Consider the following 27,943-nt stretch of genomic DNA (forward strand, 5'->3'; position numbering starts at 1 on the left):
AATGACTTAGACAAAAATTCTAGTATTTGTGAAGAATGACACCTAGCTGTGAATGTAGGAAAATGCAAGCTAGTGCTGATAAGTAGGAAAAACAATTCCGTAGTGTTCAAATACAACTTTAGTATTGTGCTGCTTGACACGGTCACATCAGCTGAATATCTAGACATAATATTGCAAAATTATATGAAATTAATGAGCATGTAAGGATTGCAGTAGAGAAGATGGGTGGTCGACTTCAATTTATGGGAAGAATTTTAGGAAAGTGTGATTCAGCTGTAAAGGCGTAATGCCACCCGTTCTTTAGTACTGCTCAAGTGTTTGTGATTCCTATCAAGTCACATGAAAGGAAGATACTGAAGCAATTCACATGCATGCTGCTAGATTTGTTACCAATAGGTTCGAACAACAGCAGGAACTCAAATGGGAATCCCTGGAAGGAAGGTGATCTCTTTTCGAGGCACACTATTGAGAAAATGTAGAAAACTAGCAATTAAAATTGACTGCTGAATGATTCTACTGCTGCCGAGACACATTCCACATAAGGACCACGACAATAAAATAAGAGAAATCAGGTTTAGTGTGGAGGCGTATAGACAGTTGCTTTTCCCTTGCTCTATTTGAGAGTAGAAACAGGAAATGACTTGTTGTGGTAAAAGGTACCCCCCGTCTACCATGCATCATACAGCAGCTTGTGGAGTGTATACAGAGTGACAATTATTGATCTACATGAGTGAGGGAGGGTAAACAACAACATAAATTAGTTGCAAACTGCAGAGGGCGCACACTTTATGTTAACATCACTACCGATGTTTTGATTGCCGCTATTGGCTATGATGTGCTGCAGACAAATAGTGACCCACTGAAGTGTCGGAGCATCAGTGCTGTCGATGACCTCTGCAATGGCTGTTCTCAGCTCAGAAATGGTTTTGGGGTTATTGCTGTACACCTTTTATTTAGTATGGACCTACAAAAAGGAGTCGCACGTGTTCAGATCCGGAGAATATGGTGGCCAATCAAGGACCATGCCAGTGGTCTATAGGTACCCCAGACCCAGAATGTGGTCCCCAAGTGCTCCTCCAGGGCATCAAAACACTTTCCTGCTTTGATGGAGTTGAACTTCCATCTTGCATGAACCACATCTTGTCGAAATTAGGGTCACTTTGGATAATGTGGATAAAATCATCATCCAAAACCTTCAAATACCATTCAGTAGTCACCATGCCCTTAAGGAATATCGCACCAATTATTCTGTGACTGGACATAGCACATCACACAGTCACCTCTTGAGGGGAAGAGACTTCTCATTTGTGAAATGCAGATTGTCAGTCCCTCAAATATGCCAATTTTGCTTATTGACGAACCCATCCAAATGAAAGTGGGCTTCGTCGCTAAATCAAACCATGCATACGCATACTAATTCCCATGATGCCCCATAGTCAACAGTGCAGTTTGAACATCCTAACACAAACTGTTCAGAAGTTCTGATGGTTTTATTTCATATAGTTCAATAATAGTCACCCTACATGTAGCTGTAGCTGAGATGTACTGAAACATCAGGAAGCTGGATGAGCTTTGACAGAGGAAAGGGAGAATGCTGGGTTCTCTCTGTTTTATGCTGAGTTATCAAGATGGAGATGTAGTACCAGTTTTCACCATGGCACTTGTGAGAAGGGAGGATTTGAGATATTCACCCCAGGCTAGACGTGATAGCCAGGGAGCTTTTACACCTTCTCCTGTACGTGGCAGCCTCCTTAGCAGCTGTAGATTGGCAGAGTAGACAGTGCCTCTTGACCTCTAGTGAAATGTGCCAAGAAGAATGCCTCAGTATGTCAGTCTGCGAAGTTTGGCGACATGAGTAAAAAAGCACAGCAATTGGAGGGCAGCTGCACTGTGTTTAACCTGAGTGGCAAGCTGTCTGATGACACTACTTTGAAGGTACTCCTCAGGTGCTTCTACTACATACAAGTCCTAGAAATGTGCCCATTTCAGGTTTCATCAGTGCAGTGGAGGAAGTAACTAACACAGTTCCACCAAATGTGGCAGAAGAAATTATCCAGGATACCTCCAGAGTACTCACCAAGACAAAGCCCTCAAAACTGAACATCTCAAGCAATGGTAGACTTGCACTCAAGATGCTCCAAGAAGACAGCAGCATTGTGGTGTTTCCAGCAGTCAAAAGGAACTCTACCGTCATTTTGCACAAGGCTGAATATGATGAGAAAGTGCATCAACTTCAGGAGGACCCTGTGTACAGACTTTTGGAATGTGACCTTAGACAAAGAGGGTGAGAAGACTAGGGCTCCTTTGAGGGAAACCATTATGCATGACAAGGTCATCAAACAACTACGATTGATAGCGCCAGATCCACCTAGACTACTTTTTCCGCGTGTGGGGAAGTGTACTTGCCAAAACCACAATTTGGAGGACTTCTTGCAGTGTCTCAAGCATCTACATATCACAGAATCTGATATAAGATTCAGTTTTGATGTGGTACTGCCGTTCACTAGGGTGCCACTGATAGACTAATTGGAACTAGCTGAAGAGAGATTTGATGATGATCCACCTGTTTAGGCATATACTGACCTCAGCTTACTTTCTGAATGGGCATCAATATTACGAGCAGTTCGCTGTCTCCAGTGATTGCCAATATGCTCATGAAGAGATTTGAAGAGGGGGCATTGGAGACGGGTGAATGTAAACACATATGGTTCTTCTGGTATGTAGTTGATAACTTCGTGATCTGCCTTCATGGTAGGTAAATATTCAGTGAGTTTCTGGAACATCTCATCTCACGCCACCCAATTATGAAGTTCACTATGGAACTGGAAAACAATGACCAGTTTCTGTTTCTGGATGTCCTTGTCAAAAAGAGAGCAATTGGTTACTTGGACACAGTGTATATCACAAACCTACACATGCTTATATATGCCTGCAAGCCAGCAGCTGTCACTGCCCACCACAGAAGAATGGAGTTCTCAAGACCTTGGTCCATAGGACTCACACCTTGTCAAATCTAGATAGTTTGGCAGAAGAGATATGGCATCTACAATCAGTGTTCTGCAAGGAGAGATACACAACCAGACAGATTCAGAAGGTCCTTATACGAGCCATTCCGCCACACAGTCTAGGAGGACGACAAGATTAGGCAAAGACTATGGCGTACCAGGCGTGTGCAGGATCTCCCTCTGCCAAAATCAGCAGAACTCTCAGGAAGCATAACATCAGGTTGTGTGTTCTGTCCACCTACCTAAATAAGAGGACTACTGGGAAAACGAGAAAGATGACGCGGCTTTTTGAAAAACAGGACTGAATGAAATACCTCACCATTTTGACATGTCATTTATTGGCCAGACAACTAGGACAGTGGACATCAGATGTAAAGAACATCAGAGGTACACCCGACTAAGACTGGCAACTAAATCAGCCACAGTCAAGCACTATCTGAAACCCTGTCATACCAAGGACTATGATCAGATGAGGTTCTGGCACAAACTTCCAGATACTGGGACAGTGTGCTTAGTTATAAGAGAGTCTATAGAGACAATGGTGATAGAAGACATAACGAATCGTGGCTTTGGGTACCGCACTGGAATTGCTGAAAATGCAATTGGGGCGGGGGGCAGCAGAATTCCACAGACAGAAGAACTGAGGATCTGGTCATGAGGAACAAACCCAGAGAAAAGCTGGAATGTCGCAGGATGCTTCTAGTGTGAGCAGACAGTACAGGGAACACACAGAACCACACCAGACCAAGAACAGAATGCCAACACGCAAACGGGTGCACCAGTGCTTGGCCTGGTGCACTGGGCTAAAGAAGAAACACCAAAGAATGTTTCTAGTGGGAATGAACCGAAGAGAGAACACCTGGATCTTCTGATCATAAATGAAATGCCAGCACACAGACAGCCGCACTGGATTGAAGAGGGAACGCCAAAGGATGCTACTAGTGGGAGTGTACCATAGAGGAAAAAGGCCGTAGATATGAATACTGAACTTGTTCCACTCTACAGGCAGTTTCAGGTAGCACCTGACGAAGATAACGAGTCACACTGTCGAATTATTGTGCAAGAGTGAAGCTAGTATCAGGTAGAATATCCAACGACTCAAGATGGCAACAGATCGTTGGGAAAGTGTACAGAGTTTTTCTAATATCCACTTGTACTTGTTTACACACATGTGACCAAGGAGTGTAGTGGAACTAGCTTTGTTTTATTTGTTTAAGAACTTAGTCACACAATAGTCACGTTTTTATAATTTTTAAAAACTTTTCTCTCTATGGGCTCTGGCTCAGAAAATCTCTTCAGAGAACTACTGTTTTCCCAGTGACTTGGAGTTTCCATAGAAGAAGATCAGGATCTTTTCTGTTAGGAAATTCGTACACATTCAAGACAATAGCAGTTTTTTCTGTTAGTACTCCAACAGATGAGGCTTAATTTTTTTTTTTTTTTTTTTTTTTTTTTTACAGCATGTTGTTGTTGTAGTTGTTGTCTTCAGCCTGAAGACTGGTTTGATGCTGCTTTTCGTGCTATTCTATCCTGTGGAAGCCTCATCATCTCTGAATAACTTCTACAACCTATATTCTTCTGAATCTGCTTACTATATTCATCCCTTGGTCACCCTCTACAATTTTTACCTTCCACAGTTCCCTCCAATAATAAATTGGTGATCCCTTGATGTCTCAGAAAGTGCTCTATCAACCAATCCCTTCTTCTAGCCAGGTTGTTCCACAAATTTCTTTTCTTCCCAAGTCTATCCAGTACCTCATTACTTGCATGATTACCAATCAAATCTTCAACATTCTTCTGTAGCTCAACATTTCAGAAGTTTCTATTTTCTTCTTGTGTGAACTGTTTGTAGCCCATATTTCACTTCCATACATAGTTACACTTCATACAAATACATTGATAAAAGACTATTTAAGTTAACAAATTTCACTTCTTCAGAAACGCTTTTCTAGCCATTGCTAGTCTACATTCTATATCCTCTCTCAGGATGTATATGCCTTGGGACAAACGGGACGCCTGTGAAAATTTGGAAATTTTTTCATCTGGGAAAAACTTGGTAGTTTTTTAGAATTCCAAAATTTTTCATTGTTTCAGTTTCCAGTTAATTTTTTTGTAATTTTGAGTGGTAAGAAATGGTATGCTAACAAAGAATTTTTACTTAAGCCCACTACTGCAGAATAATAATGCAGCAATAAAACATAAATGAAGAATAACATCAAAATGAAACTTGAGTTGCATAGAAACGTATCATTAACAGCAACAAAACACAGTGCACATAAAAGTGTCTGTGACAGCAAAATGTGTCAAAGCCTTTAGCACGAAGACTTTCCAATACTTTGTGACATCAAACTGTTTTCAATGAGGGTGATGTCACAATTGTTTAAATTTCTAATAGGTTGCGGCAAAATACATGGTTATTCAAAAGTCCCTTGACATTTTGGAGGAAAACATGTTTATTCTCAAAATGGAAGTTAAACTTCATTACACACCACATTGGGAACAAACATTGAAACATTTCAGTATGGTGACAATGCAAATCTATTTTATTGTTTATTGCAATACATATTGCATAGATCCAGTTCTGTGTGTTAACGCATGGATGTGGAACAAGTTAAAAACATTTGGTTCATTGTTACATTAGTTTCCATAAGCACAATAAACAAAGATTAATAATACAAGTTGGAAACATAATCGGTAGGGTAAAATTACACTCACAAGAAGAGTTCCAGATACAACATTCTGATTTTGTCCAAACAATTTTTTAAAGATCACCAATTAATCTGATTAACACAGCAAGATATATTGAGGCAGGAATAAATAATAATATAAATAAAGTTAGCTGTCACTGCTATAGAATTCTTCTAGAGAATATAAACTTTTTTTCTAGCGAGAACTCCTTTAGCTTATTTTTAAACAGTACTTTTTAATCTCGTAAGCACTTTACATGGTGGGACAATAAAGTAATGAGACTGATGTGGAAAAAAATGTTGCTTACCGTTTTAGTCAAGTTTAATGTTGTCTCCTTCAAAGTAGTTTCCTTCTGATTGCACACATTTTTTCCAGTGCTTCTGCCATTGATGGCAACGTTTCTGGAACTCATCTTCTGTAATATACTCCAGGACCCTCCTCACAGCTTTTTGGGCATCTTGTGTTGTTTGAAAATGGTATCCCTTGACCCCCATTTTGACTCTTGGAAATAGAAAAAAGTCACACGGAGTGATATCTGGTGAATAAGGTGACTGTGATAGTACTGAAATTTGTTTTGAGGTTAAAAATTGCTTTACTGACAGAACAGTATGGGATGGCGCATTATCGTGATGCAGAATCCAATCTTTCTCATACCAAGATCTTCAGTTATTATTAGATGAACCGTTTCACGATTGATGTTCAGTTCTTCTGCAATCATTTTCACAGATAATCTTCGATCAGGCCATACAAGTTCATGCACCCTGGCCAAGTTGACATCCGTCCATGAGGTTGATGGCCGTCCACTGTGGTCTTCATCTTCAACATTCGTTCTGTCTTCACTAATCATTTTTTGCCAACGAAAAACTTGAGCTCTTGACATAACCTCCTCACCAGAAGCCTTCTGAAGCTTACCGTAAGTAGTTGTTGCATTTTCACCCAATTTAACGCAAAAAGAAATGGCATACCTTTGTTCAATATTATGTGGTTCCATTTCTGTTAACTTATTACAGCACAACTCACGACTGAGTAGTTGCATCGATGTGTCGCTTGGACTAGAAGCAGCTTATAGACCAAGGTCAAAGATATTGTGCCTACGTAAGCCTACGGGGTTACACATCTTGCAAAGAAAATCAGTCTCATTACTTTATTGTCACGCCTTGTATATTACTTGGAAGTGCATTGAAGATTTTTGTGCTTGTGTATTTCACACATTTTTGTACCAGGGACAGATTTTTCAGGTTATAGTGTATATTCCTCTTTATGTTATGGTGACGGTACATTTAATTTGTTTCATATTGAGAAGAATTGTGAAGCATGAATGCCATGGTTGAAAAGATATATTGTGAAGTCGTGGTTAGGATCCCTATTTGCTTAAAAAGATTGCGACATGAGATTCTTGGAGGCACTCCACACGAAATTCGGACAACCTTTTTCTGACTTGTAAAAACCTATTTTGTTAGTGGTGAATTGCCCAGAAGATTATTCCATAACACTTAAGTGAATGAAAGTAGCCAAAGTAAGCAGATTTTGAGACATCGATTTCTCTGATTTTGGCGATTATATGAATGGCAAATGTTGCTGAGCTGAGCCTTTTCAGGGTTGGTGGATGTGCTGTTCCCGGTTAAGCCTGGTATCTATATATATGCCCAAGAATTTCAAACAATCTGCTCTTTTTATCTGCTAGCTCTAATGTATAATGTTTATTTCCCGTGGACTTTTGTGACCAGAATGGAAATGAATATAATTAGTTTTGCTTAGGTTTATTGATACAGAATTTACTGTGAACCAGTTCAGAACATCCTCAAGTAAATGGTTGGCATTTAATTCTAGATCAGAGGGTATCTCACTGTCTGTCACAATACTTGTGTCATCTGCAAACATTGTAAAATTGCTTGCTTTGTTTGAGGACAATGGTAGCTCATTGATATATATATATATGAGGAATAACAGGGGACCAAGGACAGAACATTGTGGAACTCCATATTTTACTGTTCCCCAGTCAGACTCTACTCCTCCTATGTGACTATTGTTACCATCTAGCACTGTTTTCTGTTGTCTGCCCTGTAGATAGGATTTGAGACAGTTGCCCATTTGTCCTCTGGAGTCCATAGTGGCATGCTTTCTCTGTAAGTATTCTATGACTAACACAGTCAAAGGCTTTAGACAGATCGCAAAATATGCCCACAGGCAATGTCTTTTTATCGAGGCATTCCAAAACATTTTCAATCCAGTCTCCAGCCATCCTGATTTAGGTTTTCCGTTATTTCTCTAAATTGTTTCATGCAAATGCTGGGATGGTTCCTTTGAAAGGGCACGGCCGATTTCCTTCCCACTCCTTCCCTAACCCGAGCTTGCGCTCCGTCTCTAATGACCTCGTTGTCAACGGGATGTTAAACACTACCCACCGCCACCAAAACATTATTCATAAGCGAAAATATTGCTTTGGTTGTGGAGATACCTTCTCTGAATGCAAACTGGTTTTTACTAAATATTGCTTGTTTTTCTAGGTGAGTGACTATTCTGGCATATATTAACATTTCGATAGCGTTAGAAAATGTAGTCAAAAGAGAGAGAGGCCGACAGTTTGTAACATCTGAGGCATTGCCACTTTGTAGATGGGCTTTAACAATAGCATATTTCATCCTTGCAGGGAAGATACCTTGCTTGAGAGAGGCACTGAATATTTGAGCTAGGACTTCACTGAACTCGGACTTCACTGAACTCATTGCAGCAGGCTTTTAGCAGTTTTGCTAGAGATGTCCTCAACAGCAGTTGAATTTTTTTCTTTTAAAGAAATAATGGTTTTTCTTACTTCCTGTACTGTTATAGGGGCTATACCTATCTGCTCTATAGAGTTTGTGAAATGACCTTGCAGTATTTTTAATGTTTCTCCTGAGGAGGCATTTTGTCCTGCTTTGTCAACAACACTTAGAAAATGCTCATTGAAAATTTTTGCCACAGTATTTTGTTTTTGTACCTGTCTATCTTCATTATTGAGAACAATGTTTTGGGACATACTGGGGCAATTTGCACCAGTCTCACTCTTTATCACTTCTCATGCGGTTTTGATTTTGTTACTAGGTGGTCGCCAATATGTCTTGTGTCATTGCTTCTGCTGCATGAATTATTCCCTGTATCAACTGGCCTAGGCTATTAATCTTTACCTGGTACACCTTTGACTTTCTAAAACCCAAACAAAAAAGTGCAAAGGCTACAAGTCATAAGAGTGGGGAGTCCTTAGTGTAGGTGATGCACAGCAAATCCACCAATGAGGAAATGTTACGTCAAAGTAATCACGACCAGTGATTGCGAAGTGCAGAGGTGCGCCCTCTTGTTGGAAAACAAGAGTCTTTTTTTTTTTTCCATCTGCTCCAGTTTTGGTTCCAGATACTCTTGAAGCATGTCTAGGTAAATTGTTCCTGTAATTGTCTTTTTGACAAAAATGAAAGGTCCGAGCTGTTTACCTTTGTTTTGGTTACTCCCAACCACACATTCGCTTTAGTCTTGCACTGTTTCCAACTGTGAACTGCATTTGGCTATTCATCCACTCAAATGCAACAGTCATACCTATTCATCTTGCCACATGTGTGAAATGTGGTTTCATCACTGAACAAATTGTTTTCCATTAGATTTGCATCTTTGATTGCTTATAGCAGGTCCGAACACATGGCAGCACGAGCAACAGTGTCTTCAGGGTCAAGGTGATGCATAATCTGGATGTGGTATGCATGTTTATTCAGCATGAATCTCAGTGTCCACTACAGTCATTTGCAGGACATCTAGCTCCCTACTGAGCTGTCACATTGAAGCGGTTGGCCTGTGGTTGATAGCGTTCTGTATGACATTTATGGTCTCTGGTGACATTACTGGCCTCCCAGAATATTTTCTTATTAGCAACACTTCCTGTTCTTTTGAACTTATTCGCTAAATCCCTGATAGTTTGCCTAGATAGACCTGACTTTCTAACCTTCATCAGGAAATCCTGTTGGACCTCATTGTAGGTCATCCCTGTCAGTCAAGTCAAAACAATGGCTATTCTTCCTGCATCTGTGAGCATTCTTCAGGAGTATCTCCAAAAAATAAGAGACAGTGGTTAGCAGTTTCAAGGAACTGTCAAGGGACTTTTGAATCACCCTGTATTGCGAATGGTGCCTGAAGAAGTGTTAATTTCAAAGTAAATTTCCTTTTACGCTAGTTGAATTATGTTATGTATGAGAGTGTGCAATGAATTTCATAAATCACGGACTGTTTAACTCTCAATCTAACTGAACACTCTGTAGACCAGCCACTTAGAAATATTTCAGGCCCAGAAGACCAGTTATTTCTGTCATTATTTAAAATTTTACTGGCTTTTGACTTTGATACATCTCATAGGCTAGCACACACTAAAAAAGGGCAATATTATATGTGGAAGCCTAGCTTTTCTTGTAGCTATACTACATGTACATTAATTCAAACCATTAATTTTTTCCTGTGTATGTTTTTGCGCTACTTAACAGTGTTCCTACTGTACTGGCTGACTACATCATATGTCCTATGCACTGAATATCTGCTGCCATTGGCCGATGAGATCATATGAGGTGAGCCCCGTTTGGCATCCTGCAGTGAATATCAGTTTCAGTGCTTCGGAAGATATCATGGTGTATTAGTATTTATACTTTCATAATAAGAAAATATGCAGTTTACATGTTTCTGTACATCAGAGGTCTTTCCAAAATTCATAGTTTTTTGCTGGTTTCATATCATAAAGTGCCAGGAAGTTCCATCCTTGTCTATAAAACCTTTACCATTCAAAGGATTGAAAAGTTTTATTGATCTAAGGGAAAGTATACTGTCACTTAACACGTAGAAAATGTACGTTCGCCCTGGGTATAGTGTATCTACACCCAGAAAAAAGTGTATTTTCACTGAGGAAAAGTGTGTTTCTAACCAGGAATTCCGAGAAAAATCTGGGATATTGGTGTGTGCGTGTGCGTGTGCGTGTGCGCGTGTGCTTGACAAAGGAGTGGGATAACCATCAGGTATTCTGCTGTTCAGATAACAAAATCATCCACTACTGCAAGTGTTTCATTTCCTAATATAATTCCGTCTGCATCATCATATTTAATTCAACTACTGTCCATTGTTTTTGTTCTGCTTTTGTTGATGTTCATCTTATATCCTCCTTTCATACCCTCCCCATTCCATTCAACTGATTTCCAAGTTCTTTGGTGCCTCTGACACAATTACAATGTCATCGGCAAATCCCAAAAGTTTTTATTTCTTTTCCTGAAATTTAATTCCCAATCAAAATTTTTCTTATGTTTCCTTTACTGCTTCCTCAGTGTACAGATTCAAGAACATCGGGGATCGGCTACAACCGTACCTCACTCCTTTGTCAAGCACTGCGTCCCTTTCATGCCTCTCAACTCTGCCATCTGGCTTCTGTACAATTTGTAAATAGCCTTTTGCTCCTTATATTTTATACCCGCTACTTTCAGAATTTCAGTAATCCAGTCAACATTATCAAAAGCATTCTCTAAGTCTACAAATGCTATAAATGTTGATTTTCCTTTCCTTAATCTGGATTCTAAGGTAAGTCCTAGGATCAGTATTGCCTCACATGTTCCTACATATCTCTGGAATCCAAACTGATCTTCCCCAAGGTCAACTTCTACCGGTTTTTCCATTCTCCTGTAGAGAGTTCACATTAGTATTTTGCAGCCATGACATATTAAACTGATTGTTCAATAATATTCACACCTGTCAGCCGCTGCTTTCTTTGTAATTGGAATTATTGTGTTCTCTTTTAGTTTGAGGGTATTTTGCTTGTCTCATATATCTTGGAAACCAGGTGGAAGAATTTTGTCATGGCTGGCACTCCCAAAGCTGTCAGTAGTTCTGTCCTCTTCCACTTCTATAATACTGCCCCAAGTACATCTTCCTTGTATAGAACCACTGTATACTCCTTCCACATTTAAACTTTCCCTTGTTTCCTTAGGACTGATTTTCTGTCTGAGCTTGTGATATTCATAGAGCTGCTTCTCTTTACTCCAAAGGCCTTTTTAATTTTCCTGTATGTGGTATCTATAATTACCCTGGTGATATATGCTTCTAAATCTTTACATTTGTCCTCTACCCACATCAGCTTAGTCATTTTGCACTTCCCGTCAATCTCAATTTTTAGACATTTTTATTTCCTTTCACCTGCTTCATTTACTGCATTTTTACAAATTTTGTCTCCTTTTGTCAGTTAAATTCATCTTATCCTGTGATATTCAAGGGTTTCTGCTAGGCCTTATCTTTTTACCAAGATTTGATCCTCTACTGCCTTCATTCAGTATTTCATCTATCAAAGCTACATGTTCTTCTTCTACTATAATCCTTTTCCCTGTGTTTGTCAGTCATTGCATAGTGGACCCTCTGAAACTCTCAACCACCTCTGGTTCTTTCACCTTATGTAGGTCCCACCTCCTTAATTTCCTATCTTTTTCCAATTTCTTCAGTTTTAATCTGTGTATCATAATCAATAAATTATGGACAAAGTTCACAACTATCCCTGAGAATGTCTTAAAATTTAAAATCTTGTTCTGAAATCACTGGCTTATTATTATACAGTCAATCTGAAATCTTCCGGTGTTTCCAGGTCTCTTCCATATGTACAGTCTCCTTTCACGATTCTTAAACCAAGTGTTAGTGATGATTAAATTATGCTCTGTACAGAACTCTGACAGGTGGATTCCTCTTTCATTTCTTTCCCACAGTCCTTATTCAACTACTGTTTTTCCCCCTCTCTCTTCCCCTACTATTGAATTCAAATCTTCCATCACAATTAAATGTTCTTCAACATTAGCTATGTGGATAGTTGCTGTTATTTCATACATTTCTTCAATCTCTTCATCAATTGCAGAACTGTTTTGACTTATGAGCATGTACTATTGTGGAGGGTGTGGGCTTTGTGTTTATCTTGGCTGCAATAATGCATCACTGTGCTGTTCATAGTAGCTTACCTGCACTCCTATTTTCTTACCTGTTGTTATAACTACTGCTGCATTACCCCTATATGATTTGTGTTTATAACCCTGTATTCACCTGCCCAGAAGTCATTTTCCTCCTGCCACAGAACTTCACTAATTCCCACTATATCTGACTTCCCATTGCCGTTTTTAAATGTTCTATTGTAGCTCTCCAGTTAAAGGATCTAACATTCCACTCTCAGATCCATAGAATGCCAGTCTTCTTTCTCCTGGTAACAACATCCTTCTGAGCAGTCACTGCCTTGAGATCCAAATGGGGAACTATTTTACCTCCAGAATATTTCAACCAAGAGGATGCCTTTGTCATTTAACCATACAGTAGAGCTGCATGCCATCAGGTGAAATTACAAGTGTAGTTTCCCCTTGCTTTCATTTGTTTGCAGTACCAGCAATTCAAGGCCATTTTGGTTGATGTTACAAGGGTGCATTAGTCAGTTGTCCAGACTATTGCCCCTGTAGCTACTGAAAAGGCTGCTCCCCCACTTAAGGAAACACAAATTTGTCTGGCCCACAAACAGATGCCCCTCCGTTGTGGTTGCATCTGTTGTTGTGGTGGTGGTGGTTTTCAGCCCAGACACTGGTTTGATGCAGCTCTCAATCCTACTCTATCCTGTGCAAGCCTCTTCATCTCCAAATAACTACTGCAGACACTTAAATCTATACTTGATGTTAACACATTTCTATTCTTCAGAAACACTTTCCTTGCCATAGCCAGTCTACATTTTATATCCTCTCTACTTCAACCATCTGTTATTTTGCTCCCCAAATAGCGAACTCATGTACTACTTTGTCTCTCATTTCCTAATCTAATTCCCTCAGCATCACCTTATTTAATTCGACTACATTCTATTAGCCTTGTTTTGCTTTTGTTGTTCATCTTACATCCTCTTTTCAAGACCCTGTCCATTCTGTTGAGCTGCTCTTCCAGGTCCTTTGCTGCCTCTGACAAAATTACAAAGTCGTCAGCAAACCTCAAAGTTTTTATTTGTTCTCCATGGATTTTAACTCTTACTCCAAATTTTTCTTTTGTTTCCTATACTGCTGATTCTGGAGACTTGCAACTAAAATGTCACCTTGAGACCACCAAAGCAAACGCCACTTACATAAGTAAAACTACTTGTAACGAACTTTCTTCATGTAGTGAAACAGTGATCTCATCAAGAACACGGAGGAAATCGAAGATTCTCGTTATTACAGCATAATCCTTGATGAGACTACAGACATAGTGCACATCGCCCAACTGAGTTTAGCTGCAGGATATGTTGATGATGACAGCAAGTTACACGAAAGATTTTTGAGTTTCGTTAACATCCATAAAGACAGGGATTGTAGTGGAAACTTTGACGATGAACCTCAAGAGTGTCGAGATGAAGAATGTACCATTACTGGTGAAGTATTAGGTACTACGATTCTGAGGAGAATGGAAACCCTTTCTCTATCACTGGAGAACTGCGTGGTTATAGGCTGTGATGGTTTTCTCAGTTAAGATGTCAGAATTGAGAGGAGTCATGGCTACAATAAAAAAGAAAACTATCAACACGCAAGTAGCACCGTGTCAAAGTAATCAGTTCAACCTCGCTGTCTCTCGCTGTTGCAAAGTTACAAGTGTGAGAACCTCAGTTGGTACTATTGAAGAAGCAGTATCGTTCTTTACAGCGTCTAGCAAGTGGTTCGCAACATTGAAGAGTCACCTAAAACACTCACTCCAGTCACATTGTCAAACAAGATGGATAGAGTGAGATGATGGTGTTATTCAATTCGCAGCTGATCCCAGAACAGTCTGCAAAGTTCTTAAAGAAACACAGTGTAGTTCTTAAAGAAACACAGTGCTGGAGGGGTAGAAAAATGGCTGCCAAGCCAATATTCTCCTTCGAGCTCTCTCTAATTGCGAGTTTATCATCACTCTACGCTGTGTGACATTATGAGCGTAACATATCCAGTCAGCAAAACCTTGTAAGACCCTAGCTTGGATTTTGCGATAGCAAAAGCAAAATTAGATTCAACGCTCAAGATGTACAATGGCATGAGAGCTAATGCTGATAGCCACTTTGCTCGTATTGTTGAAGAGGCAAAGGCAGTTACAGAAGAGTTAGACGTGGAGATGAGTGTTTCTCGTCTTACTGGCAGACAAAGACAAAGACAAAGACAGAAGGAAAACTGCGATGATAATGATGATGCTATGACATATTGGAAAATAACTGTTTTTATTCCAACACTGGACCATATTATCACTGACCTGAGAGAACGTTTTGCTGAAGAAGATATTTGTCATTTAAAATTCAGCATACTTTTACCTTCACAACTACTGAAACATGACAGTAATGGTTTGGCACCTAAATTGAATCAGTGCTTAAACTGAACTACTGTTCTTTGAAGAAGAATCACGCATTGTGATTAAAAAGAGACTAATGCAGGAGAGATTTTTCAATACAAGCAAATGAGCATAAACGCCCTTAATGATTGTGATTCTGTTATGCAAGTGTTGTCTGTTTGTCCTAGATCCGACTATCCTACTTTACACAGCACACACTGTACAAAATATTTGCTTATTTACCTGCACCAATTGCTACAGTAGAAAGAAGTTTTTCTACATTGCGGCATACAAAGACATGGGTGAGGTCGACAATGGAGGAGGATGAACTTAATGGCTTAGCTCTTTTGAACACTCATCCTGACATTGACTGTTCTATTGATGATGTAATTAACCAATTTGCCAGGAAGAATAGGCACATAGAATTCGTCATTTAAGGAAGAGAACCACAATTGTAACTTACTATCATAAGATGGCATTGTGTTGTGCATGTGTATAATCAGTTTAAAAAAAACTTTCTTAAACTTTGCTTGTGGCGATTATTTTTTATTACGGTAAAAGTGAAGATAGCTAAAGATATCTTTAGTGCCTCTTCCTTGAGGTTTTCCTGTATCTGCCACTGTAGATGGGTCTCCCAAGGCTGTCAATAGTTTCTACTGGGGCCTTGTTTTGACTTAGGTCTTTCAGTGCACTGTCAAATTCTTCACACAGTATCATATTCATTATTTCATCTATGCCCTCTTCCATTTCCATAATATTGCCCTCAAGTACATTGCCCTTGTATAGACTTTCTGTACATTCTAACCACCTTTCTGCTTTCCCTTCTTTGCTTAGGACTGGCTTTCCATCTGAGTTCTTGGTATTCATGCAGGTGGTTCTCTTTTCTCCAAAGATCTCTCTAATTTTCCTGTAGGCACTACCTATATTACCCCTAGTGATATACTCATCAACATCCTTGTCTTTGTTTTCTAGCCATCCCTGCTTAGCCATTTTGTACTTCCTGTCGATCTCATTTTTGAGACATTTGTACTTCTTTCTACGTGCTTCATTTACTGCATTTTTATATTTTCTCCTTTCATCAACCAAATTTAATATCTCTTATGTCACCCAAGGATTTCTACGAGCCCTTGTCTTTTTACCTCCTTGATCCTCTGATGTCTTCACTGCACCTAGTGGCAGGTTCCATGGTTCATTGGCTGGTGGTGGTGGGTGGAGGTGGCGGTTAATTTGTATACATAGGTTAAATTCTTACATTCTAAATTTTCTTTGATATTTATACAATTTTAAATGCTGAAAATATTCACATACAGAAAAACAAAACTGAAGCATCCTTCCGTTCACCTCAATTAAGTGTATTTATTTCTTCATCTTTGTTTGTTAGTGACTGCACATTCTAGTGAATAGTCTTTAGTGGTTGTTACACTTTAGTTCTGAAAATTTTTTGTTTGTATTTTTATATAGACTGATTCCCTAAAAAGTAGTGCTCCACCTTTTTGTACATGTTTGTATCTTTCATACTGTTCTTATTCCAATTCAAGTTTATAAGTAACATAAAATTCCTTCCTAATTAATGGAAAATCTCATATAAAGATGTGAAACAATTACTAACAAAGAGATAGAGGGGCTGGCCAGTACTTACCTCAGCTCAGTACAGCCGATAGAAACACAAAAAACAATCGAAAATTTAAGTTCCTAGCTTTCGGAATAAATGTTCCTTCATCAGGGAGGAGAGAGGGGAAAGAAAGGGAAGAAAGGAAAGTGGATTTAGTTACTCACAACCCAGGTTATGAAGCAACAGGGAAAGGAAAACAGGGAAGACCTGTTTTCCTTTCCCTGTTGCTTCATAACCTGGGTTGTGAGTAACTAAATCCACTTTCCTTTCTTCCCTTTCTTTCCCCTCTCTCCTCCCTGATGAAGGAACATTTATTCCGAAAGCTAGGAACTTAAATTTTCGGTTGTTTTTTGTGTTTCTATCGGCTGTACTGAGCTGAGGTAACTACTGGCCAGCCCCTCTATCTCTTTGTTAAAATTTCTTCCCTGTGTTTTTATTATTTCTTATAAACTACCCTTGTTTACAATGCTGTTAATGCTTCTCGAATGACATATTCACTTAGTTAAGAACTGTTTACCATTGTAATTGAAATGAAGATCTTGTCTAGCATACATAGATGTACCTAAAAATGGAAAATCTAGGATGGAATGTAACAATATTATGGAAAGGATAGTTGCTACTCAGCATATAGCATGAGTTACAGATAGGCACAACAAAAAGACTGTCACAAAATGAGCTTTCAGCCAACAATGACTTTGTCAAAAATGTACCACACACACACACACACACACACACACACACACACACACACTGCATTTGTGTGCGTGTGTGTGTGTGTGTGTGTGTGTGTGTGTGTGTGTGCGTGCGTGCGTGCGTGCGTGGGTGTGTGTGTGTACGCGAACGCCTATTTTTGACAAAGGTCTTGTTGGCCAAAAGCTCATTTGTGACAGTCTTTTTGTTGTGCCTATCTGTAACTCAGCATGTCCACTATATGGTGAGTAGCAACCATTCTTTTCATAATACTGATAGATGTATCTAAGGTGCTTACATAAGTTCACAGATATAAATTTTCTACACACTTCATTTGTATCTCTATTTATTCTTCATATTAGTTTATTTGCACAACAGTAGGGAAGGAGAAGAGGGTTGATTCACAGACAGGCACAAAAAAGAATGCTAGTGATATTTCAGCTTTCAGACAAAATTTTCTTCAGAAGTAGAAAACTCGCACACATACACACATGACCACTGTCTTCAGGCACTAAGTCATGCATTTGTTTCCAGAGACAGTGACTGTGTGTGTGTGTGTGTGTGTGTGTGTGTGTGTGTGAGAGAGAGAGAGAGAGAGAGAGAGAGAGAGAGAGAGAGAGTTGCTGTTGTATGGGTGTGTGCTTCTTTCTGTTTCTGATGAAAAACTTTGTCCAAATGTTTAAATATTTGTAGCTTTCTTTCTCTCTGTCCTCTCTGTGACATAACTCCACCTCAATGTGCTGAGTAGCAATCTGTCCTTTCCATGTTGTTGTTATTCCATACTGGACTTTCCATTGTTTTACCAAGGAAGTAAGTTACATGTGTGTCACTGATTTGCACCTTCTATATTTGTATTACCAGTACACTACCAAGAACTGTGATGAATTCCCTATCCTGATATCTGACAACATTGTATCTGAAACTTCCAGTCCGATTAAAACTGTGTGCCAGACCGAGACCTCTAACTCGGAGTCCCTTCTTAGGCAAGTGCTCTACCATCTGAGCTACCGAAGCACAATTCATGCCCTGTCCTCACAGCTTTACTTCTGCCAGTACCTTGTCTCCTACCATCCAAACTTCACAGAAGCTCTCCTACGAACCTTGCAGAACTAGCACTCCTGGAAGAAAAGATATTACAGAGACATGGCTTAACCACAGTTGTGCGTGGTTCGCAGGAGAGCTTCTGTGCAGTTTGGAAGGTAGCAGATGAGGTACTGGCAGAAGTAAAGCTGTGTGGACGGGGCGTGAGCTGTGCTTGGGTAGCTCAGATGGTAGAGCACTTACCCACAAAATGCAAAAGTCCCGTGTTCGAGTCTCAGTCCGGCACACAGTTTTAATCTCCCAGGAAGTTTCATATCAGCGCACACTCTGCTGCAGAGTGCAAGTCTCATTCTGTAAACATTGTATGTGCCTGCGCAAATCACAACACTGTCCTTTACTCCAAGATTTACATATGGTTTAAAATGTGAATACAAGACTCGGGACGCCTGAGTTTGCTTGCAAATCTGTCATCTTTTCGACTTCCTAATATCCCTGACTATGGAGGCGGAATCAGATCGTTACCATCTCCCCTGTCGCCTTCTCCCTCTCCAGAACCAAGTGTTGTTGGATGCTATTTGACACATTCAGATATTTCACATTGCACAAGTTCTGCTTTTATTATTTAAATAAATCAGATTTTTCTGATTGTCACTGCTTGGAGAATCACTTTGAGTATTATGGTTGTCTGATGCGCTTATTATGATACTTTAAAGATATAGGTATCCACTGTTTCCTGCTTGTTTGAGGTAGGGCCACAATCCCATGTTGTCTTCTTGCTTTGTTTGCATTGCTGGTGGCCAACTCTTTGAGGTTATCTTTGAACATGTAAGACTGTGATTCTGTTTGTTGCTTTATAACCAAGTCTCTGCAGTTTCTCTTCTAAGGAGTGTAGTACTTTTTGAGTTCTTCAGTTTCACTAATTTTTTCATAGTTGATAGGTAGTTTAAATTGGATATATGACGTAGTTAATTCAAGTATTGCTGATGACTTACTGATAGTTTAAAAATACATTATTCCTTAAAACTTTTATTGGATTTCTTCTGTGTTCTGGTTATTTGCTGCAGAATAACAAATTATCTTTAGAGAAAACTATATTCAAACTTTCTCTTATTTAATGTACTCTCAACTGATTACATTGTTATCATTATATTAAATGTGTACCCTGCCGTTGTGTGGTATGTTCTAGCATAGTATTTGTAAACATATTGAGCACAGCTGTGATCACAATGAACAACAATCACATACTGTATAGAACAGTCTTGATTGCATGATGAATGAAACTGTTTTTATGCAATCAATTATTACTTTTCAGCCTATATCTTCATAATCTAGCCATTGTTTTTATGTGTAAGAGGGACATTAACTGTACATGGATGTGTATAATTCATTTTTATATGACAGTGTGAAAATGCACAGAGTTACCAAAAGTCGTAGGAAGGCACTAGATATGATGTTAATAGTCAGTTGCTGCTTCATGAACCCTTAAAACTGCAGTAACACTCTAGGACATGGACTCTGCTAGGAGTTGAAGCTGTTTTGGAGAGATACTGATCCATATGTCTTGTGGTGCTAGCCACAGTTGACCTTGTGTAGTAGGTGTTATGTTCATCAAGCATCTGGAGGTGTTGACATCCCACAAATACCCAGACTGAGTGACGATCTGGGGCAGGTTCCAAGTCACACTCACGAATCCACTGGAGTGTGCAAAGCCACCTGTGTGCAACCAGTGGTGATATTTCAAATTGCCTTGTTGAAATCTGGCATTTTGAACAGGTACTGTAATGCCACAAAAGGATGCAGATGATCTGTAAGAATATCCACGTAACATGCACTTTTTATTGGTCCCTGCTGCCAGACGAGACCCAGTTGTGGCCTGCCAGACAAGACCCAGTTGTGGCCGTGTGAACACTGCCTAGACTATAACTGAGCCACTCCCAAGAACCTTGTTGACACACACGATTGTTAGCTTTGTGTGTGGGGCATATGCCACACTTTGACATGCTCATCAGCTTGATACAACTGAAACCAGGTTTCATCAGACTATGTTGCATACCACCACTTTCCATATTCCATTGACTACATTCATGGGCCCATATCAGTCATTGACCTCTGTATCAAGGCGTCAACAAGAGGACAAAAATCATTCATCAGCTGCTATCCTGCATTTGCCTCCATACAGTCCTGACAGAAATGGTTCTCAAACCCACACATTCAGATCAGTGATCCAACTCACTATAGATATTGATAGTGCTCGGCAGAGTAACTATCTTGTCTATTCGTGAACACTTGCCACTATTCTGTGTGTCACTTTATCTGTGTGAAATCTAGCTGAGGCCCTGTTGACTTTGGAGACCTCAGTTCTTGTATGCTCTCTGATACGTTAAAATTCATGGGTCTTGCACTGTTATTACACACATTCCACGTTTGTCAACTTGTGACTTACTGGTATGATCACTATGCACCTGTCTGTAACAGACTACTCAGGTGCTGTATCTACACATGTGCCATACACAGCGCCTAGCGTTAACATTTGGGCATCATACAAAGCACATCTGGAAATGGGATACCCAACCAGTATCATTTGGCCACTGAGGTTATTGTTAGTGAACTAACTGTCCTTTGAGTACTTCATCATGAACTGGTAACTTCTCTGATACGTGAATCTGATCTGTGTATACCATTATTTGTGTTTCACACCTTCTCAGTCATCTGAAATAATAACATTTGTTTCAATCTAGGATTCTCATTGATTTATGAGTATGCTCACTAACTGTGAAAGCTGAGTTTTGATATGTGGTATACTTGCTTTTATTCGTGGAAGTGTCACAAGATTTTGATAATACATTAATTTATTATTTTGAACAAAATACAGATCAAACTTTTGATTTTTACAGGGTTGCTGGATCATGTTACAGTACTGATAGGGATTGCTGTTGGTGACAAAGCTATTGGAGGTGTCATACATCAGCCATATTATAATTACAAAGAACCTGAAGCAGTAATAGGTCGGACAATGTGGGGCATTGTCGGTGTTGGTGTGGGAGGCTTTGTGCCAGAGCCACCTCCTGAAGGTCAGCGTATTATAACGACGACCCGTTCTCATTCCAATGAAGTTGTGCAGGCTGCCTTGGATGCGCTACAGCCAGACAATGTACTACGAGTTGGTGGTGCTGGTCATAAGGTAGGTTACAAGTACCTCATTATGTGAGATTCATTCTTAGAAGCAAAAGTGTGTTTTTCAGCTCTGCAAATTTTTTGTGCCTCGTACAACACATAAAAAATGATGAACTGATGCATAAATATGATAGATTCTTTATCTAATAAGATGCACATAAAGATGTCATCTCTTTCAGGAAGTGTCTCTCATGTACTTGGTTATGTCACTTGCATTAGTCAGACTATTTTTGCGGTAGCAAAACATTTTGGACCCTCTTCAAAAGCTACAAAATAATTCAAATGCAGAAGCGACAAATAAAATTTACATCTGTTGGAAAGTGCTTACCTTCTACAAGTCATCCACATATGAAATAGGCAAGAATTTTATAACAGCCTTACCAAGTAATACTGAATAACAACTTATAAAATGCACATAGGAGCAAGTGCCTGAAACCTCTTCAAGTGTTTGTTCAGTTTGTTTTTCCTTTGGCCTGTTTATAAATATTGTTTTAAGTAGCACAATGGATATGCCCCTCCCCCGCTCCCACCCCTCTTTCATCTTATTGATTGTAAATGTGCATTGGCAATTCCAGATCCTGAACCTGTTCACTTGAATGACAACCTTTAGACTCTAAAAAATTCATTTCAGATATATAATATTTGCTGAACTTCTTGTGGTTTCTTATTAAGTATTCGAGTTCTATCCCTTTTTTGTATGGCATAGATAACTGCATCAACAGCATTTCAAAAGCTGCAACTTCACCCTAGATATTGCAAAATCACAAGCACCCATAGACCTCAGTCACCTTGGATTTTTATGATTGTTTCTATCACTATTATAACTGGGTTTTGTGAAATTGAATTGTACTGGATTATGAATTTTCTATAAGGTGTCTCTGTAATGTTTTCAATATACACAAATGAGTTATCAGATAGGATCAGCAGTATTGTAACATTTATTGATATTGTTGTTGTGTACAGGAAACTATTCTCATTTGACAATTGTGAGGAACTGCAAAAAGACTTGGACAAAAATTCCACTTGTCATAGTGAATGGTATCTCTCTTTAAATGTAAATAAATGTTCAATAATATATATAACGAAGAAAGAGACAGAACCAACATAATTTGATAATAAGATTAGTAGTGAACATCTTAAGCATGTCAAATTGTGTACATATTTAGGTGTAATACCTAGATGTCAAATGAAATGGGGCAACCATGTAACATCAGTTTGAGGGAACACAAATGGATGACTCAGATTTATTGGAACGATTCTGTGGAAGGACAACACATATGTCAAGGAAATAGCTTACAAGACACTAGTGTGATCAGATCTGTAATATTGTTCCAGTGTGTGAAGTTCTTCTGTCAGGCATGACAATAAACATTGAATGAATTCAGATATATACTGCTAGGATCTGTTTGAGTCTCGGCCCGGCACACAGTTTTAATCTGCCAGGAAGTTTCATATCAGCGCACACTCCGCTGCAGAGTGAAAATCTCATTCTGGAAACCCCCCCAGGCTGTGGCTAAGCCAAGTCTCCGCAATATCCTTTCTTTCAGAAGTGCTACTTCTGCAGGGTTTGCAGGAGAGCTTCTGTAAAGTTTGGAAGGTAGAAGACGAGATACTGGCAGAAGTAAAGCTGTGAGGACGGGGCGCGAGTCGTGCTTGGGTAGCTAAGTTGGTAGAGCACTTGCCCGCGAAAGGCAAAGGTTCCGAGTTCAAGTCTCAGTCCGGCACACTGTTTTAATCTGCCAGGAAGTTTCATATCAGCACACACTCCACTGCAGAGTGAAAATCTCATACCATTTAAATAATTTAACAATTCAGAAGCTTGCTTTACCTGGATACGGATTAGCTGTCTGTTGTTCAAAGAGTTCTTTGCGACGTGGGGGGTGGCCATGTACATAAAAAATAGTATTCCGTTTGAGTCCATAGATGTATTACAGCACTGCACTGAACAGATATTTGAATATTGTGCAGGGACATTTGAATTTAGTGAAACTAAACTTCTAATTGTTGTTCATAGGTCCACGAACTCTGACTTCACAGCATTTCTGCTCAAGCTAGAGAAGGTTCTTGTTTCACTTTATAGGAAGTAACAGAAATTGGTTATATGTGGTGACTCCAATATTAATTTTGTATATGATTGTGCAAGAAAGAGGATGTTCGTAGATCTCGTAAATTCATGTGATCTGATGCAGACCCCCCCCCCCCCCCCCCCCAACTTGGGTGCAGGGGAACAGTAGCACATCTGAAAACAATATTTTTATTCATTCTTCGTTTGTAGATGGGCGTTCTGTTACTAAAAGGGTGAAAGGCCTTTCGGACCACGTTCCACAAATTTTAACACTAAACACTTTTGTACTCAAACAAATGTCATGTATAATTACAAACTATGTAAGTAAGCTAATCCAACACCAATGGAGAGTTTTTCAAACCTCATCAAGGAACAAGAGTGGCAGGATGTTTATAGTGCCGATAACAAAGATGACAAATATTATGCTTTCCTTAACACATTTCTTGTGCTCTTTGAGAGTTGCTTTCCATTAGAATGTTCTAAATTGGGTACTAGCAGTAAAAGGCAGCCTGGGTGACTGAGTAGTGGGATAAGGATATCGCGTAGAATAAAGTGGGAGTTATATCAAAATGTTAGAAATAGTCAAAATCAAGCTTCAGTAGCCCATTCCAGACAGTAATGTAACGTGCTTAAAAATGTTATTTGGAAGGTAGAGTGTATATGGTACTCAAATGGAATAGCTAATTCACAGGATAAAATTAAAACCACATGGTCAGTTGTGAATGATGTGTCTAGCCAGCAGCACAAGGTTAGTGATGCAAAGTTGGTTCATAGAAAAAATACACTCCTGGAAATGGAAAAAAGAACACATTGACACCGGTGTGTCAGACCCACCATACTTGCTCCGGACAGTGCGAGAGGGCTGTACAAGCAATGATCACACGCACGGCACAGCGGACACACCAGCAACCGCGGTGTTGGCCGTCGAATGGCGCTAGCTGCGCAGCATTTGTACACCGCCGCCGTCAGTGTCAGCCAGTTTGCCGTGGCATACGGAGCTCCATCGCAGTCTTTAACACTGTTAGCATGCCGCGACAGTGTGGACGTGAACTGTATGTGCAGTTGACGGATTTTGAGCGAGGGCGTATAGTGGGCATGCGGGAGGCCGGGTGGACGTACCGCCGAATTGCTCAACACGTGGGGCGTGAGGTCTCCACAGTACATCGATGTTGTCGCCAGTGGTCGGCGGAAGGTGCACGTGCCCGTCGACCTGGGACCGGACCGCAGCGACGCACGGATGCACGCCAAGACCGTAGGATCGTACGCAGTGCCGTAGGGGACCGCACCGCCACTTCCCAGCATATTAGGGACACTGGGGTATCGGCGAGGACCATTCGCAACCGTCTCCATGAAGCTGGGCTACGGTCCCGCACACCGTTAGGCCGTCTTCCGCTCACGCCCCAACATCGTGCAGCCCGCCTCCAGTGGTGTCGCGACAGGCGTGAATGGAGGGACGAATGGAGACGTGTCGTCTTCAGCGATGAGAGTCGCTTCTGCCTTGGTGCCAATGATGGTCGTATGCGGGTTTGGCGCCGTGCAGGTGAGCGCCACAATCAGGACTGCATACGACCGAGGTACACAGGGCCAACACCCGGCATCATGGTGTGGGGAGCGATCTCCTACACTGGCCGTACACCTCTGGTGATCGTCGAGGGTACACTGAATAGTGCACGGTACATCCAAACCGTCATCGAACCCATCGTTCTACCATTCCTAGACCGGCAAGGGAACTTGCTGTTCCAACAGGACAATGCACGTCCGCATGTATCCCGTGCCACCCAACGTGCTCTAGAAGGTGTAAGTCAACTACCCTGGCCAGCAAGATCTCCGGATCTGTCCCCCATTGAGCATGTTTGGGACTGGATGAAGCGTCGTCTCACGCGGTCTGCACGTCCAGCACGAACGCTGGTCCAACTGAGGCGCCAGGTGGAAATGGCATGGCAAGCCGTTCCACAGGACTACATCCAGCATCTCTACGATCGTCTCCATGGGAGAATAGCTGCCTGCATTGCTGCGAAAGGTGGATATACACTGTACTAGTGCCGACATTGTGCATGCTCTGTTGCCTGTGTCTATGTGCCTGTGGTTCTGTCAGTGTGATCATGTGATGTATCTGACCCCAGGAATGTGTCAATAAAGTTTCCCCTTCCTGGGACAATGAATTCACGGTGTTCTTATTTCAATTTCCAGGAGTGTATTTCTGTTACTGATAAATCAGATATATGTACAGTACTTAACAAACATTTTCTGACCATTGCTGGTGAATTAAATAAAAATTTAGTTTCTGCAGGGAATCGTATATCTATCCTGGCAAATGGCTTTCCAAGACTGATGTCTGAAATACTCCTCTGTGATACAGGCAAGGGGGAGATTGAGTCTATAATTAAATCACTGAAGACTAAGGACTGTCATGGATATGATGGAGTGCCTAGCAGAATACTAAAGTACTGTGCTGCACATGTTAGCCCTGTACATAGCCATATTTGTAATTTATTCCTTTAGAAATGGTCATTTCCTGAACGATTAAAGTACTCAGTAACAAAGCCGCTTTATGGAAAGGGAGAAAGGGATAATGTAGACAATTTTAGACCTATTTCTATGCCATCAGTGTTTGCTAAAGTTATTGAAAGGCTGTGTATGTAAGGATAATAGATTATTTTATATTACATAATTTGCTATTAAATTTACAGTTCGGCTTCAGAAGTCGTTTAACAACTGAAAATGCTATATTCTCTTTTCTCTGTGAGGTACTGGATGGGTTAAACAAAAGGTTTTGAATGCTAGGCATACTTTTTGATTTACTAAGGCATTTGATGGTGTTGATCACAAAACATTACTCCAGAAGTTGGACCATTACGGAATACAGGGAGTAGCTCACATTTGGTTCACCTCTTACTTTAATAACAGACAGCAAACGATCATTATTGAGAATGGCTATGAGGTACGGTCAGTTGGAGGTTGCCCTAGGGATCAGTCTTGGGGCCACTCCTGTTCCTAAATGATATGCTCTCTACTATTATGGATAACTCTAAAATATTTCTGTTTGCTGATGACACTAGCTTGGTAGTAAAGGATGTTGTGTACAACTTTGGCTCAGTTTCAAATAGTGCAGTTCATTATATAAGTTCATGGCTTGTAGAAAATAAACTAATGCTGAATCACAATAAGACTCAGTTCATACTGTTTCTAACGCACAATTCAACAAAACCTGACGTTTTAATTTCACGGAATGGGAATATGATTAGTGAAACTGAACAGTTCAAATTTCTAGGTGTTCCGATACATTGTAAACTGTTATGGAAAGCTCGCGTTCAGGATCTTGTTCTGAGACTTAATACTGCCATTTTTACTATTTGAATGGTATCTGAAGTGATCGTTCGGCACAAAAATTAGTCTACTTTGCTTATTTTCATTCACTTATGTCGTATGGTACAAGTATTATATTTTGGGGTAACTCGTCCCATTCCAAAAGGATATTTTTGGCTCAGAAATGGGCGGTTTGGGTAATAAGTGGTGTAAGTTCACGAATCTCTTGTCGACCTCTGTTCACTAGCCTGGGTTTTTTCTCTCTCTCTCTCTCTCTCTCTCTCTCTCTCTCTCTCTCTCTCTCTCTCTCTCTCTCTTTTTTTTTTTTTTTACATTGGCCTCTTAATATATGTATTCTTTACTGACCTTCCTTGTTAACAATATCAGCTTATTCCGAAGAAGAAGCAGCTTTCACTCAGTTAATACTTGGCAGAAATCCAACCTGCATTTGGAGCAGATTTCCTTAACTCTTGTGTAGGAAGGTGTGCAGTATACTACTGCATCCATTTTTAAAGAATTCAAAAATCTTAGCAGTAATCTACGCACTTTCAAATCAAAACTGTAGAGTTTCCTCATGGGTCACGCCTTCTATTCTGTTGAGGAGTTCCTTAAAACTTAAGCTGATTGTTATGTTATATTGTTGATTGTGTTTACTTAAACTTATGACCTGACTTTTCATGGGACCATTAACATTTTATTTTTATCTGTTATTACTTTTATGTTGTAATTTCATGTACTGACTCGTTCCATGACCTTGGAGATTTGCTCCTCAATTTTTTCCTACAGAACTTGACGTATAAAGAAATAAATAAAAAAATACAATACCTGCTTCCAGAAGTTGACCACACTCTGTTTGCGCTACAAGCAACATCTCTGGAGGCAGACACGATGGGCAGAAAATGATGGGTTGACATTTTGTCATGGGGATATGGTGTAGAGTATTGCATGAGGATTTGGTGACTGCTGGAGGGTCTTCAGACAAGTTATAAAAAAGTTGCTCCTCAGATAATGCTATGATATTGCTGCCAGTACACA

The 27,943-nt window shown here is 40.0% G+C and overlaps 1 protein-coding gene across 1 annotated transcript in view; it reads left to right on the forward strand.

Moving 5' to 3' along the window:
• LOC126347767 (3'(2'),5'-bisphosphate nucleotidase 1) overlaps positions 1 to 27,943 on the forward strand; it is a 37,651-nt gene that overhangs the window by 3,927 nt on the left and 5,781 nt on the right. Inside the window, exon 4 of the mRNA XM_050002300.1 lies at positions 21,258 to 21,544. Coding sequence (XP_049858257.1) covers positions 21,258 to 21,544 — 287 coding nt within the window. The remainder of the gene's footprint in view (positions 1 to 21,257; positions 21,545 to 27,943) is intronic.

The sequence above is a fragment of the Schistocerca gregaria genome, chromosome 1 (assembly GCF_023897955.1).
Source record: "Schistocerca gregaria isolate iqSchGreg1 chromosome 1, iqSchGreg1.2, whole genome shotgun sequence".
Taxonomy (NCBI): domain Eukaryota; kingdom Metazoa; phylum Arthropoda; class Insecta; order Orthoptera; family Acrididae; genus Schistocerca; species Schistocerca gregaria.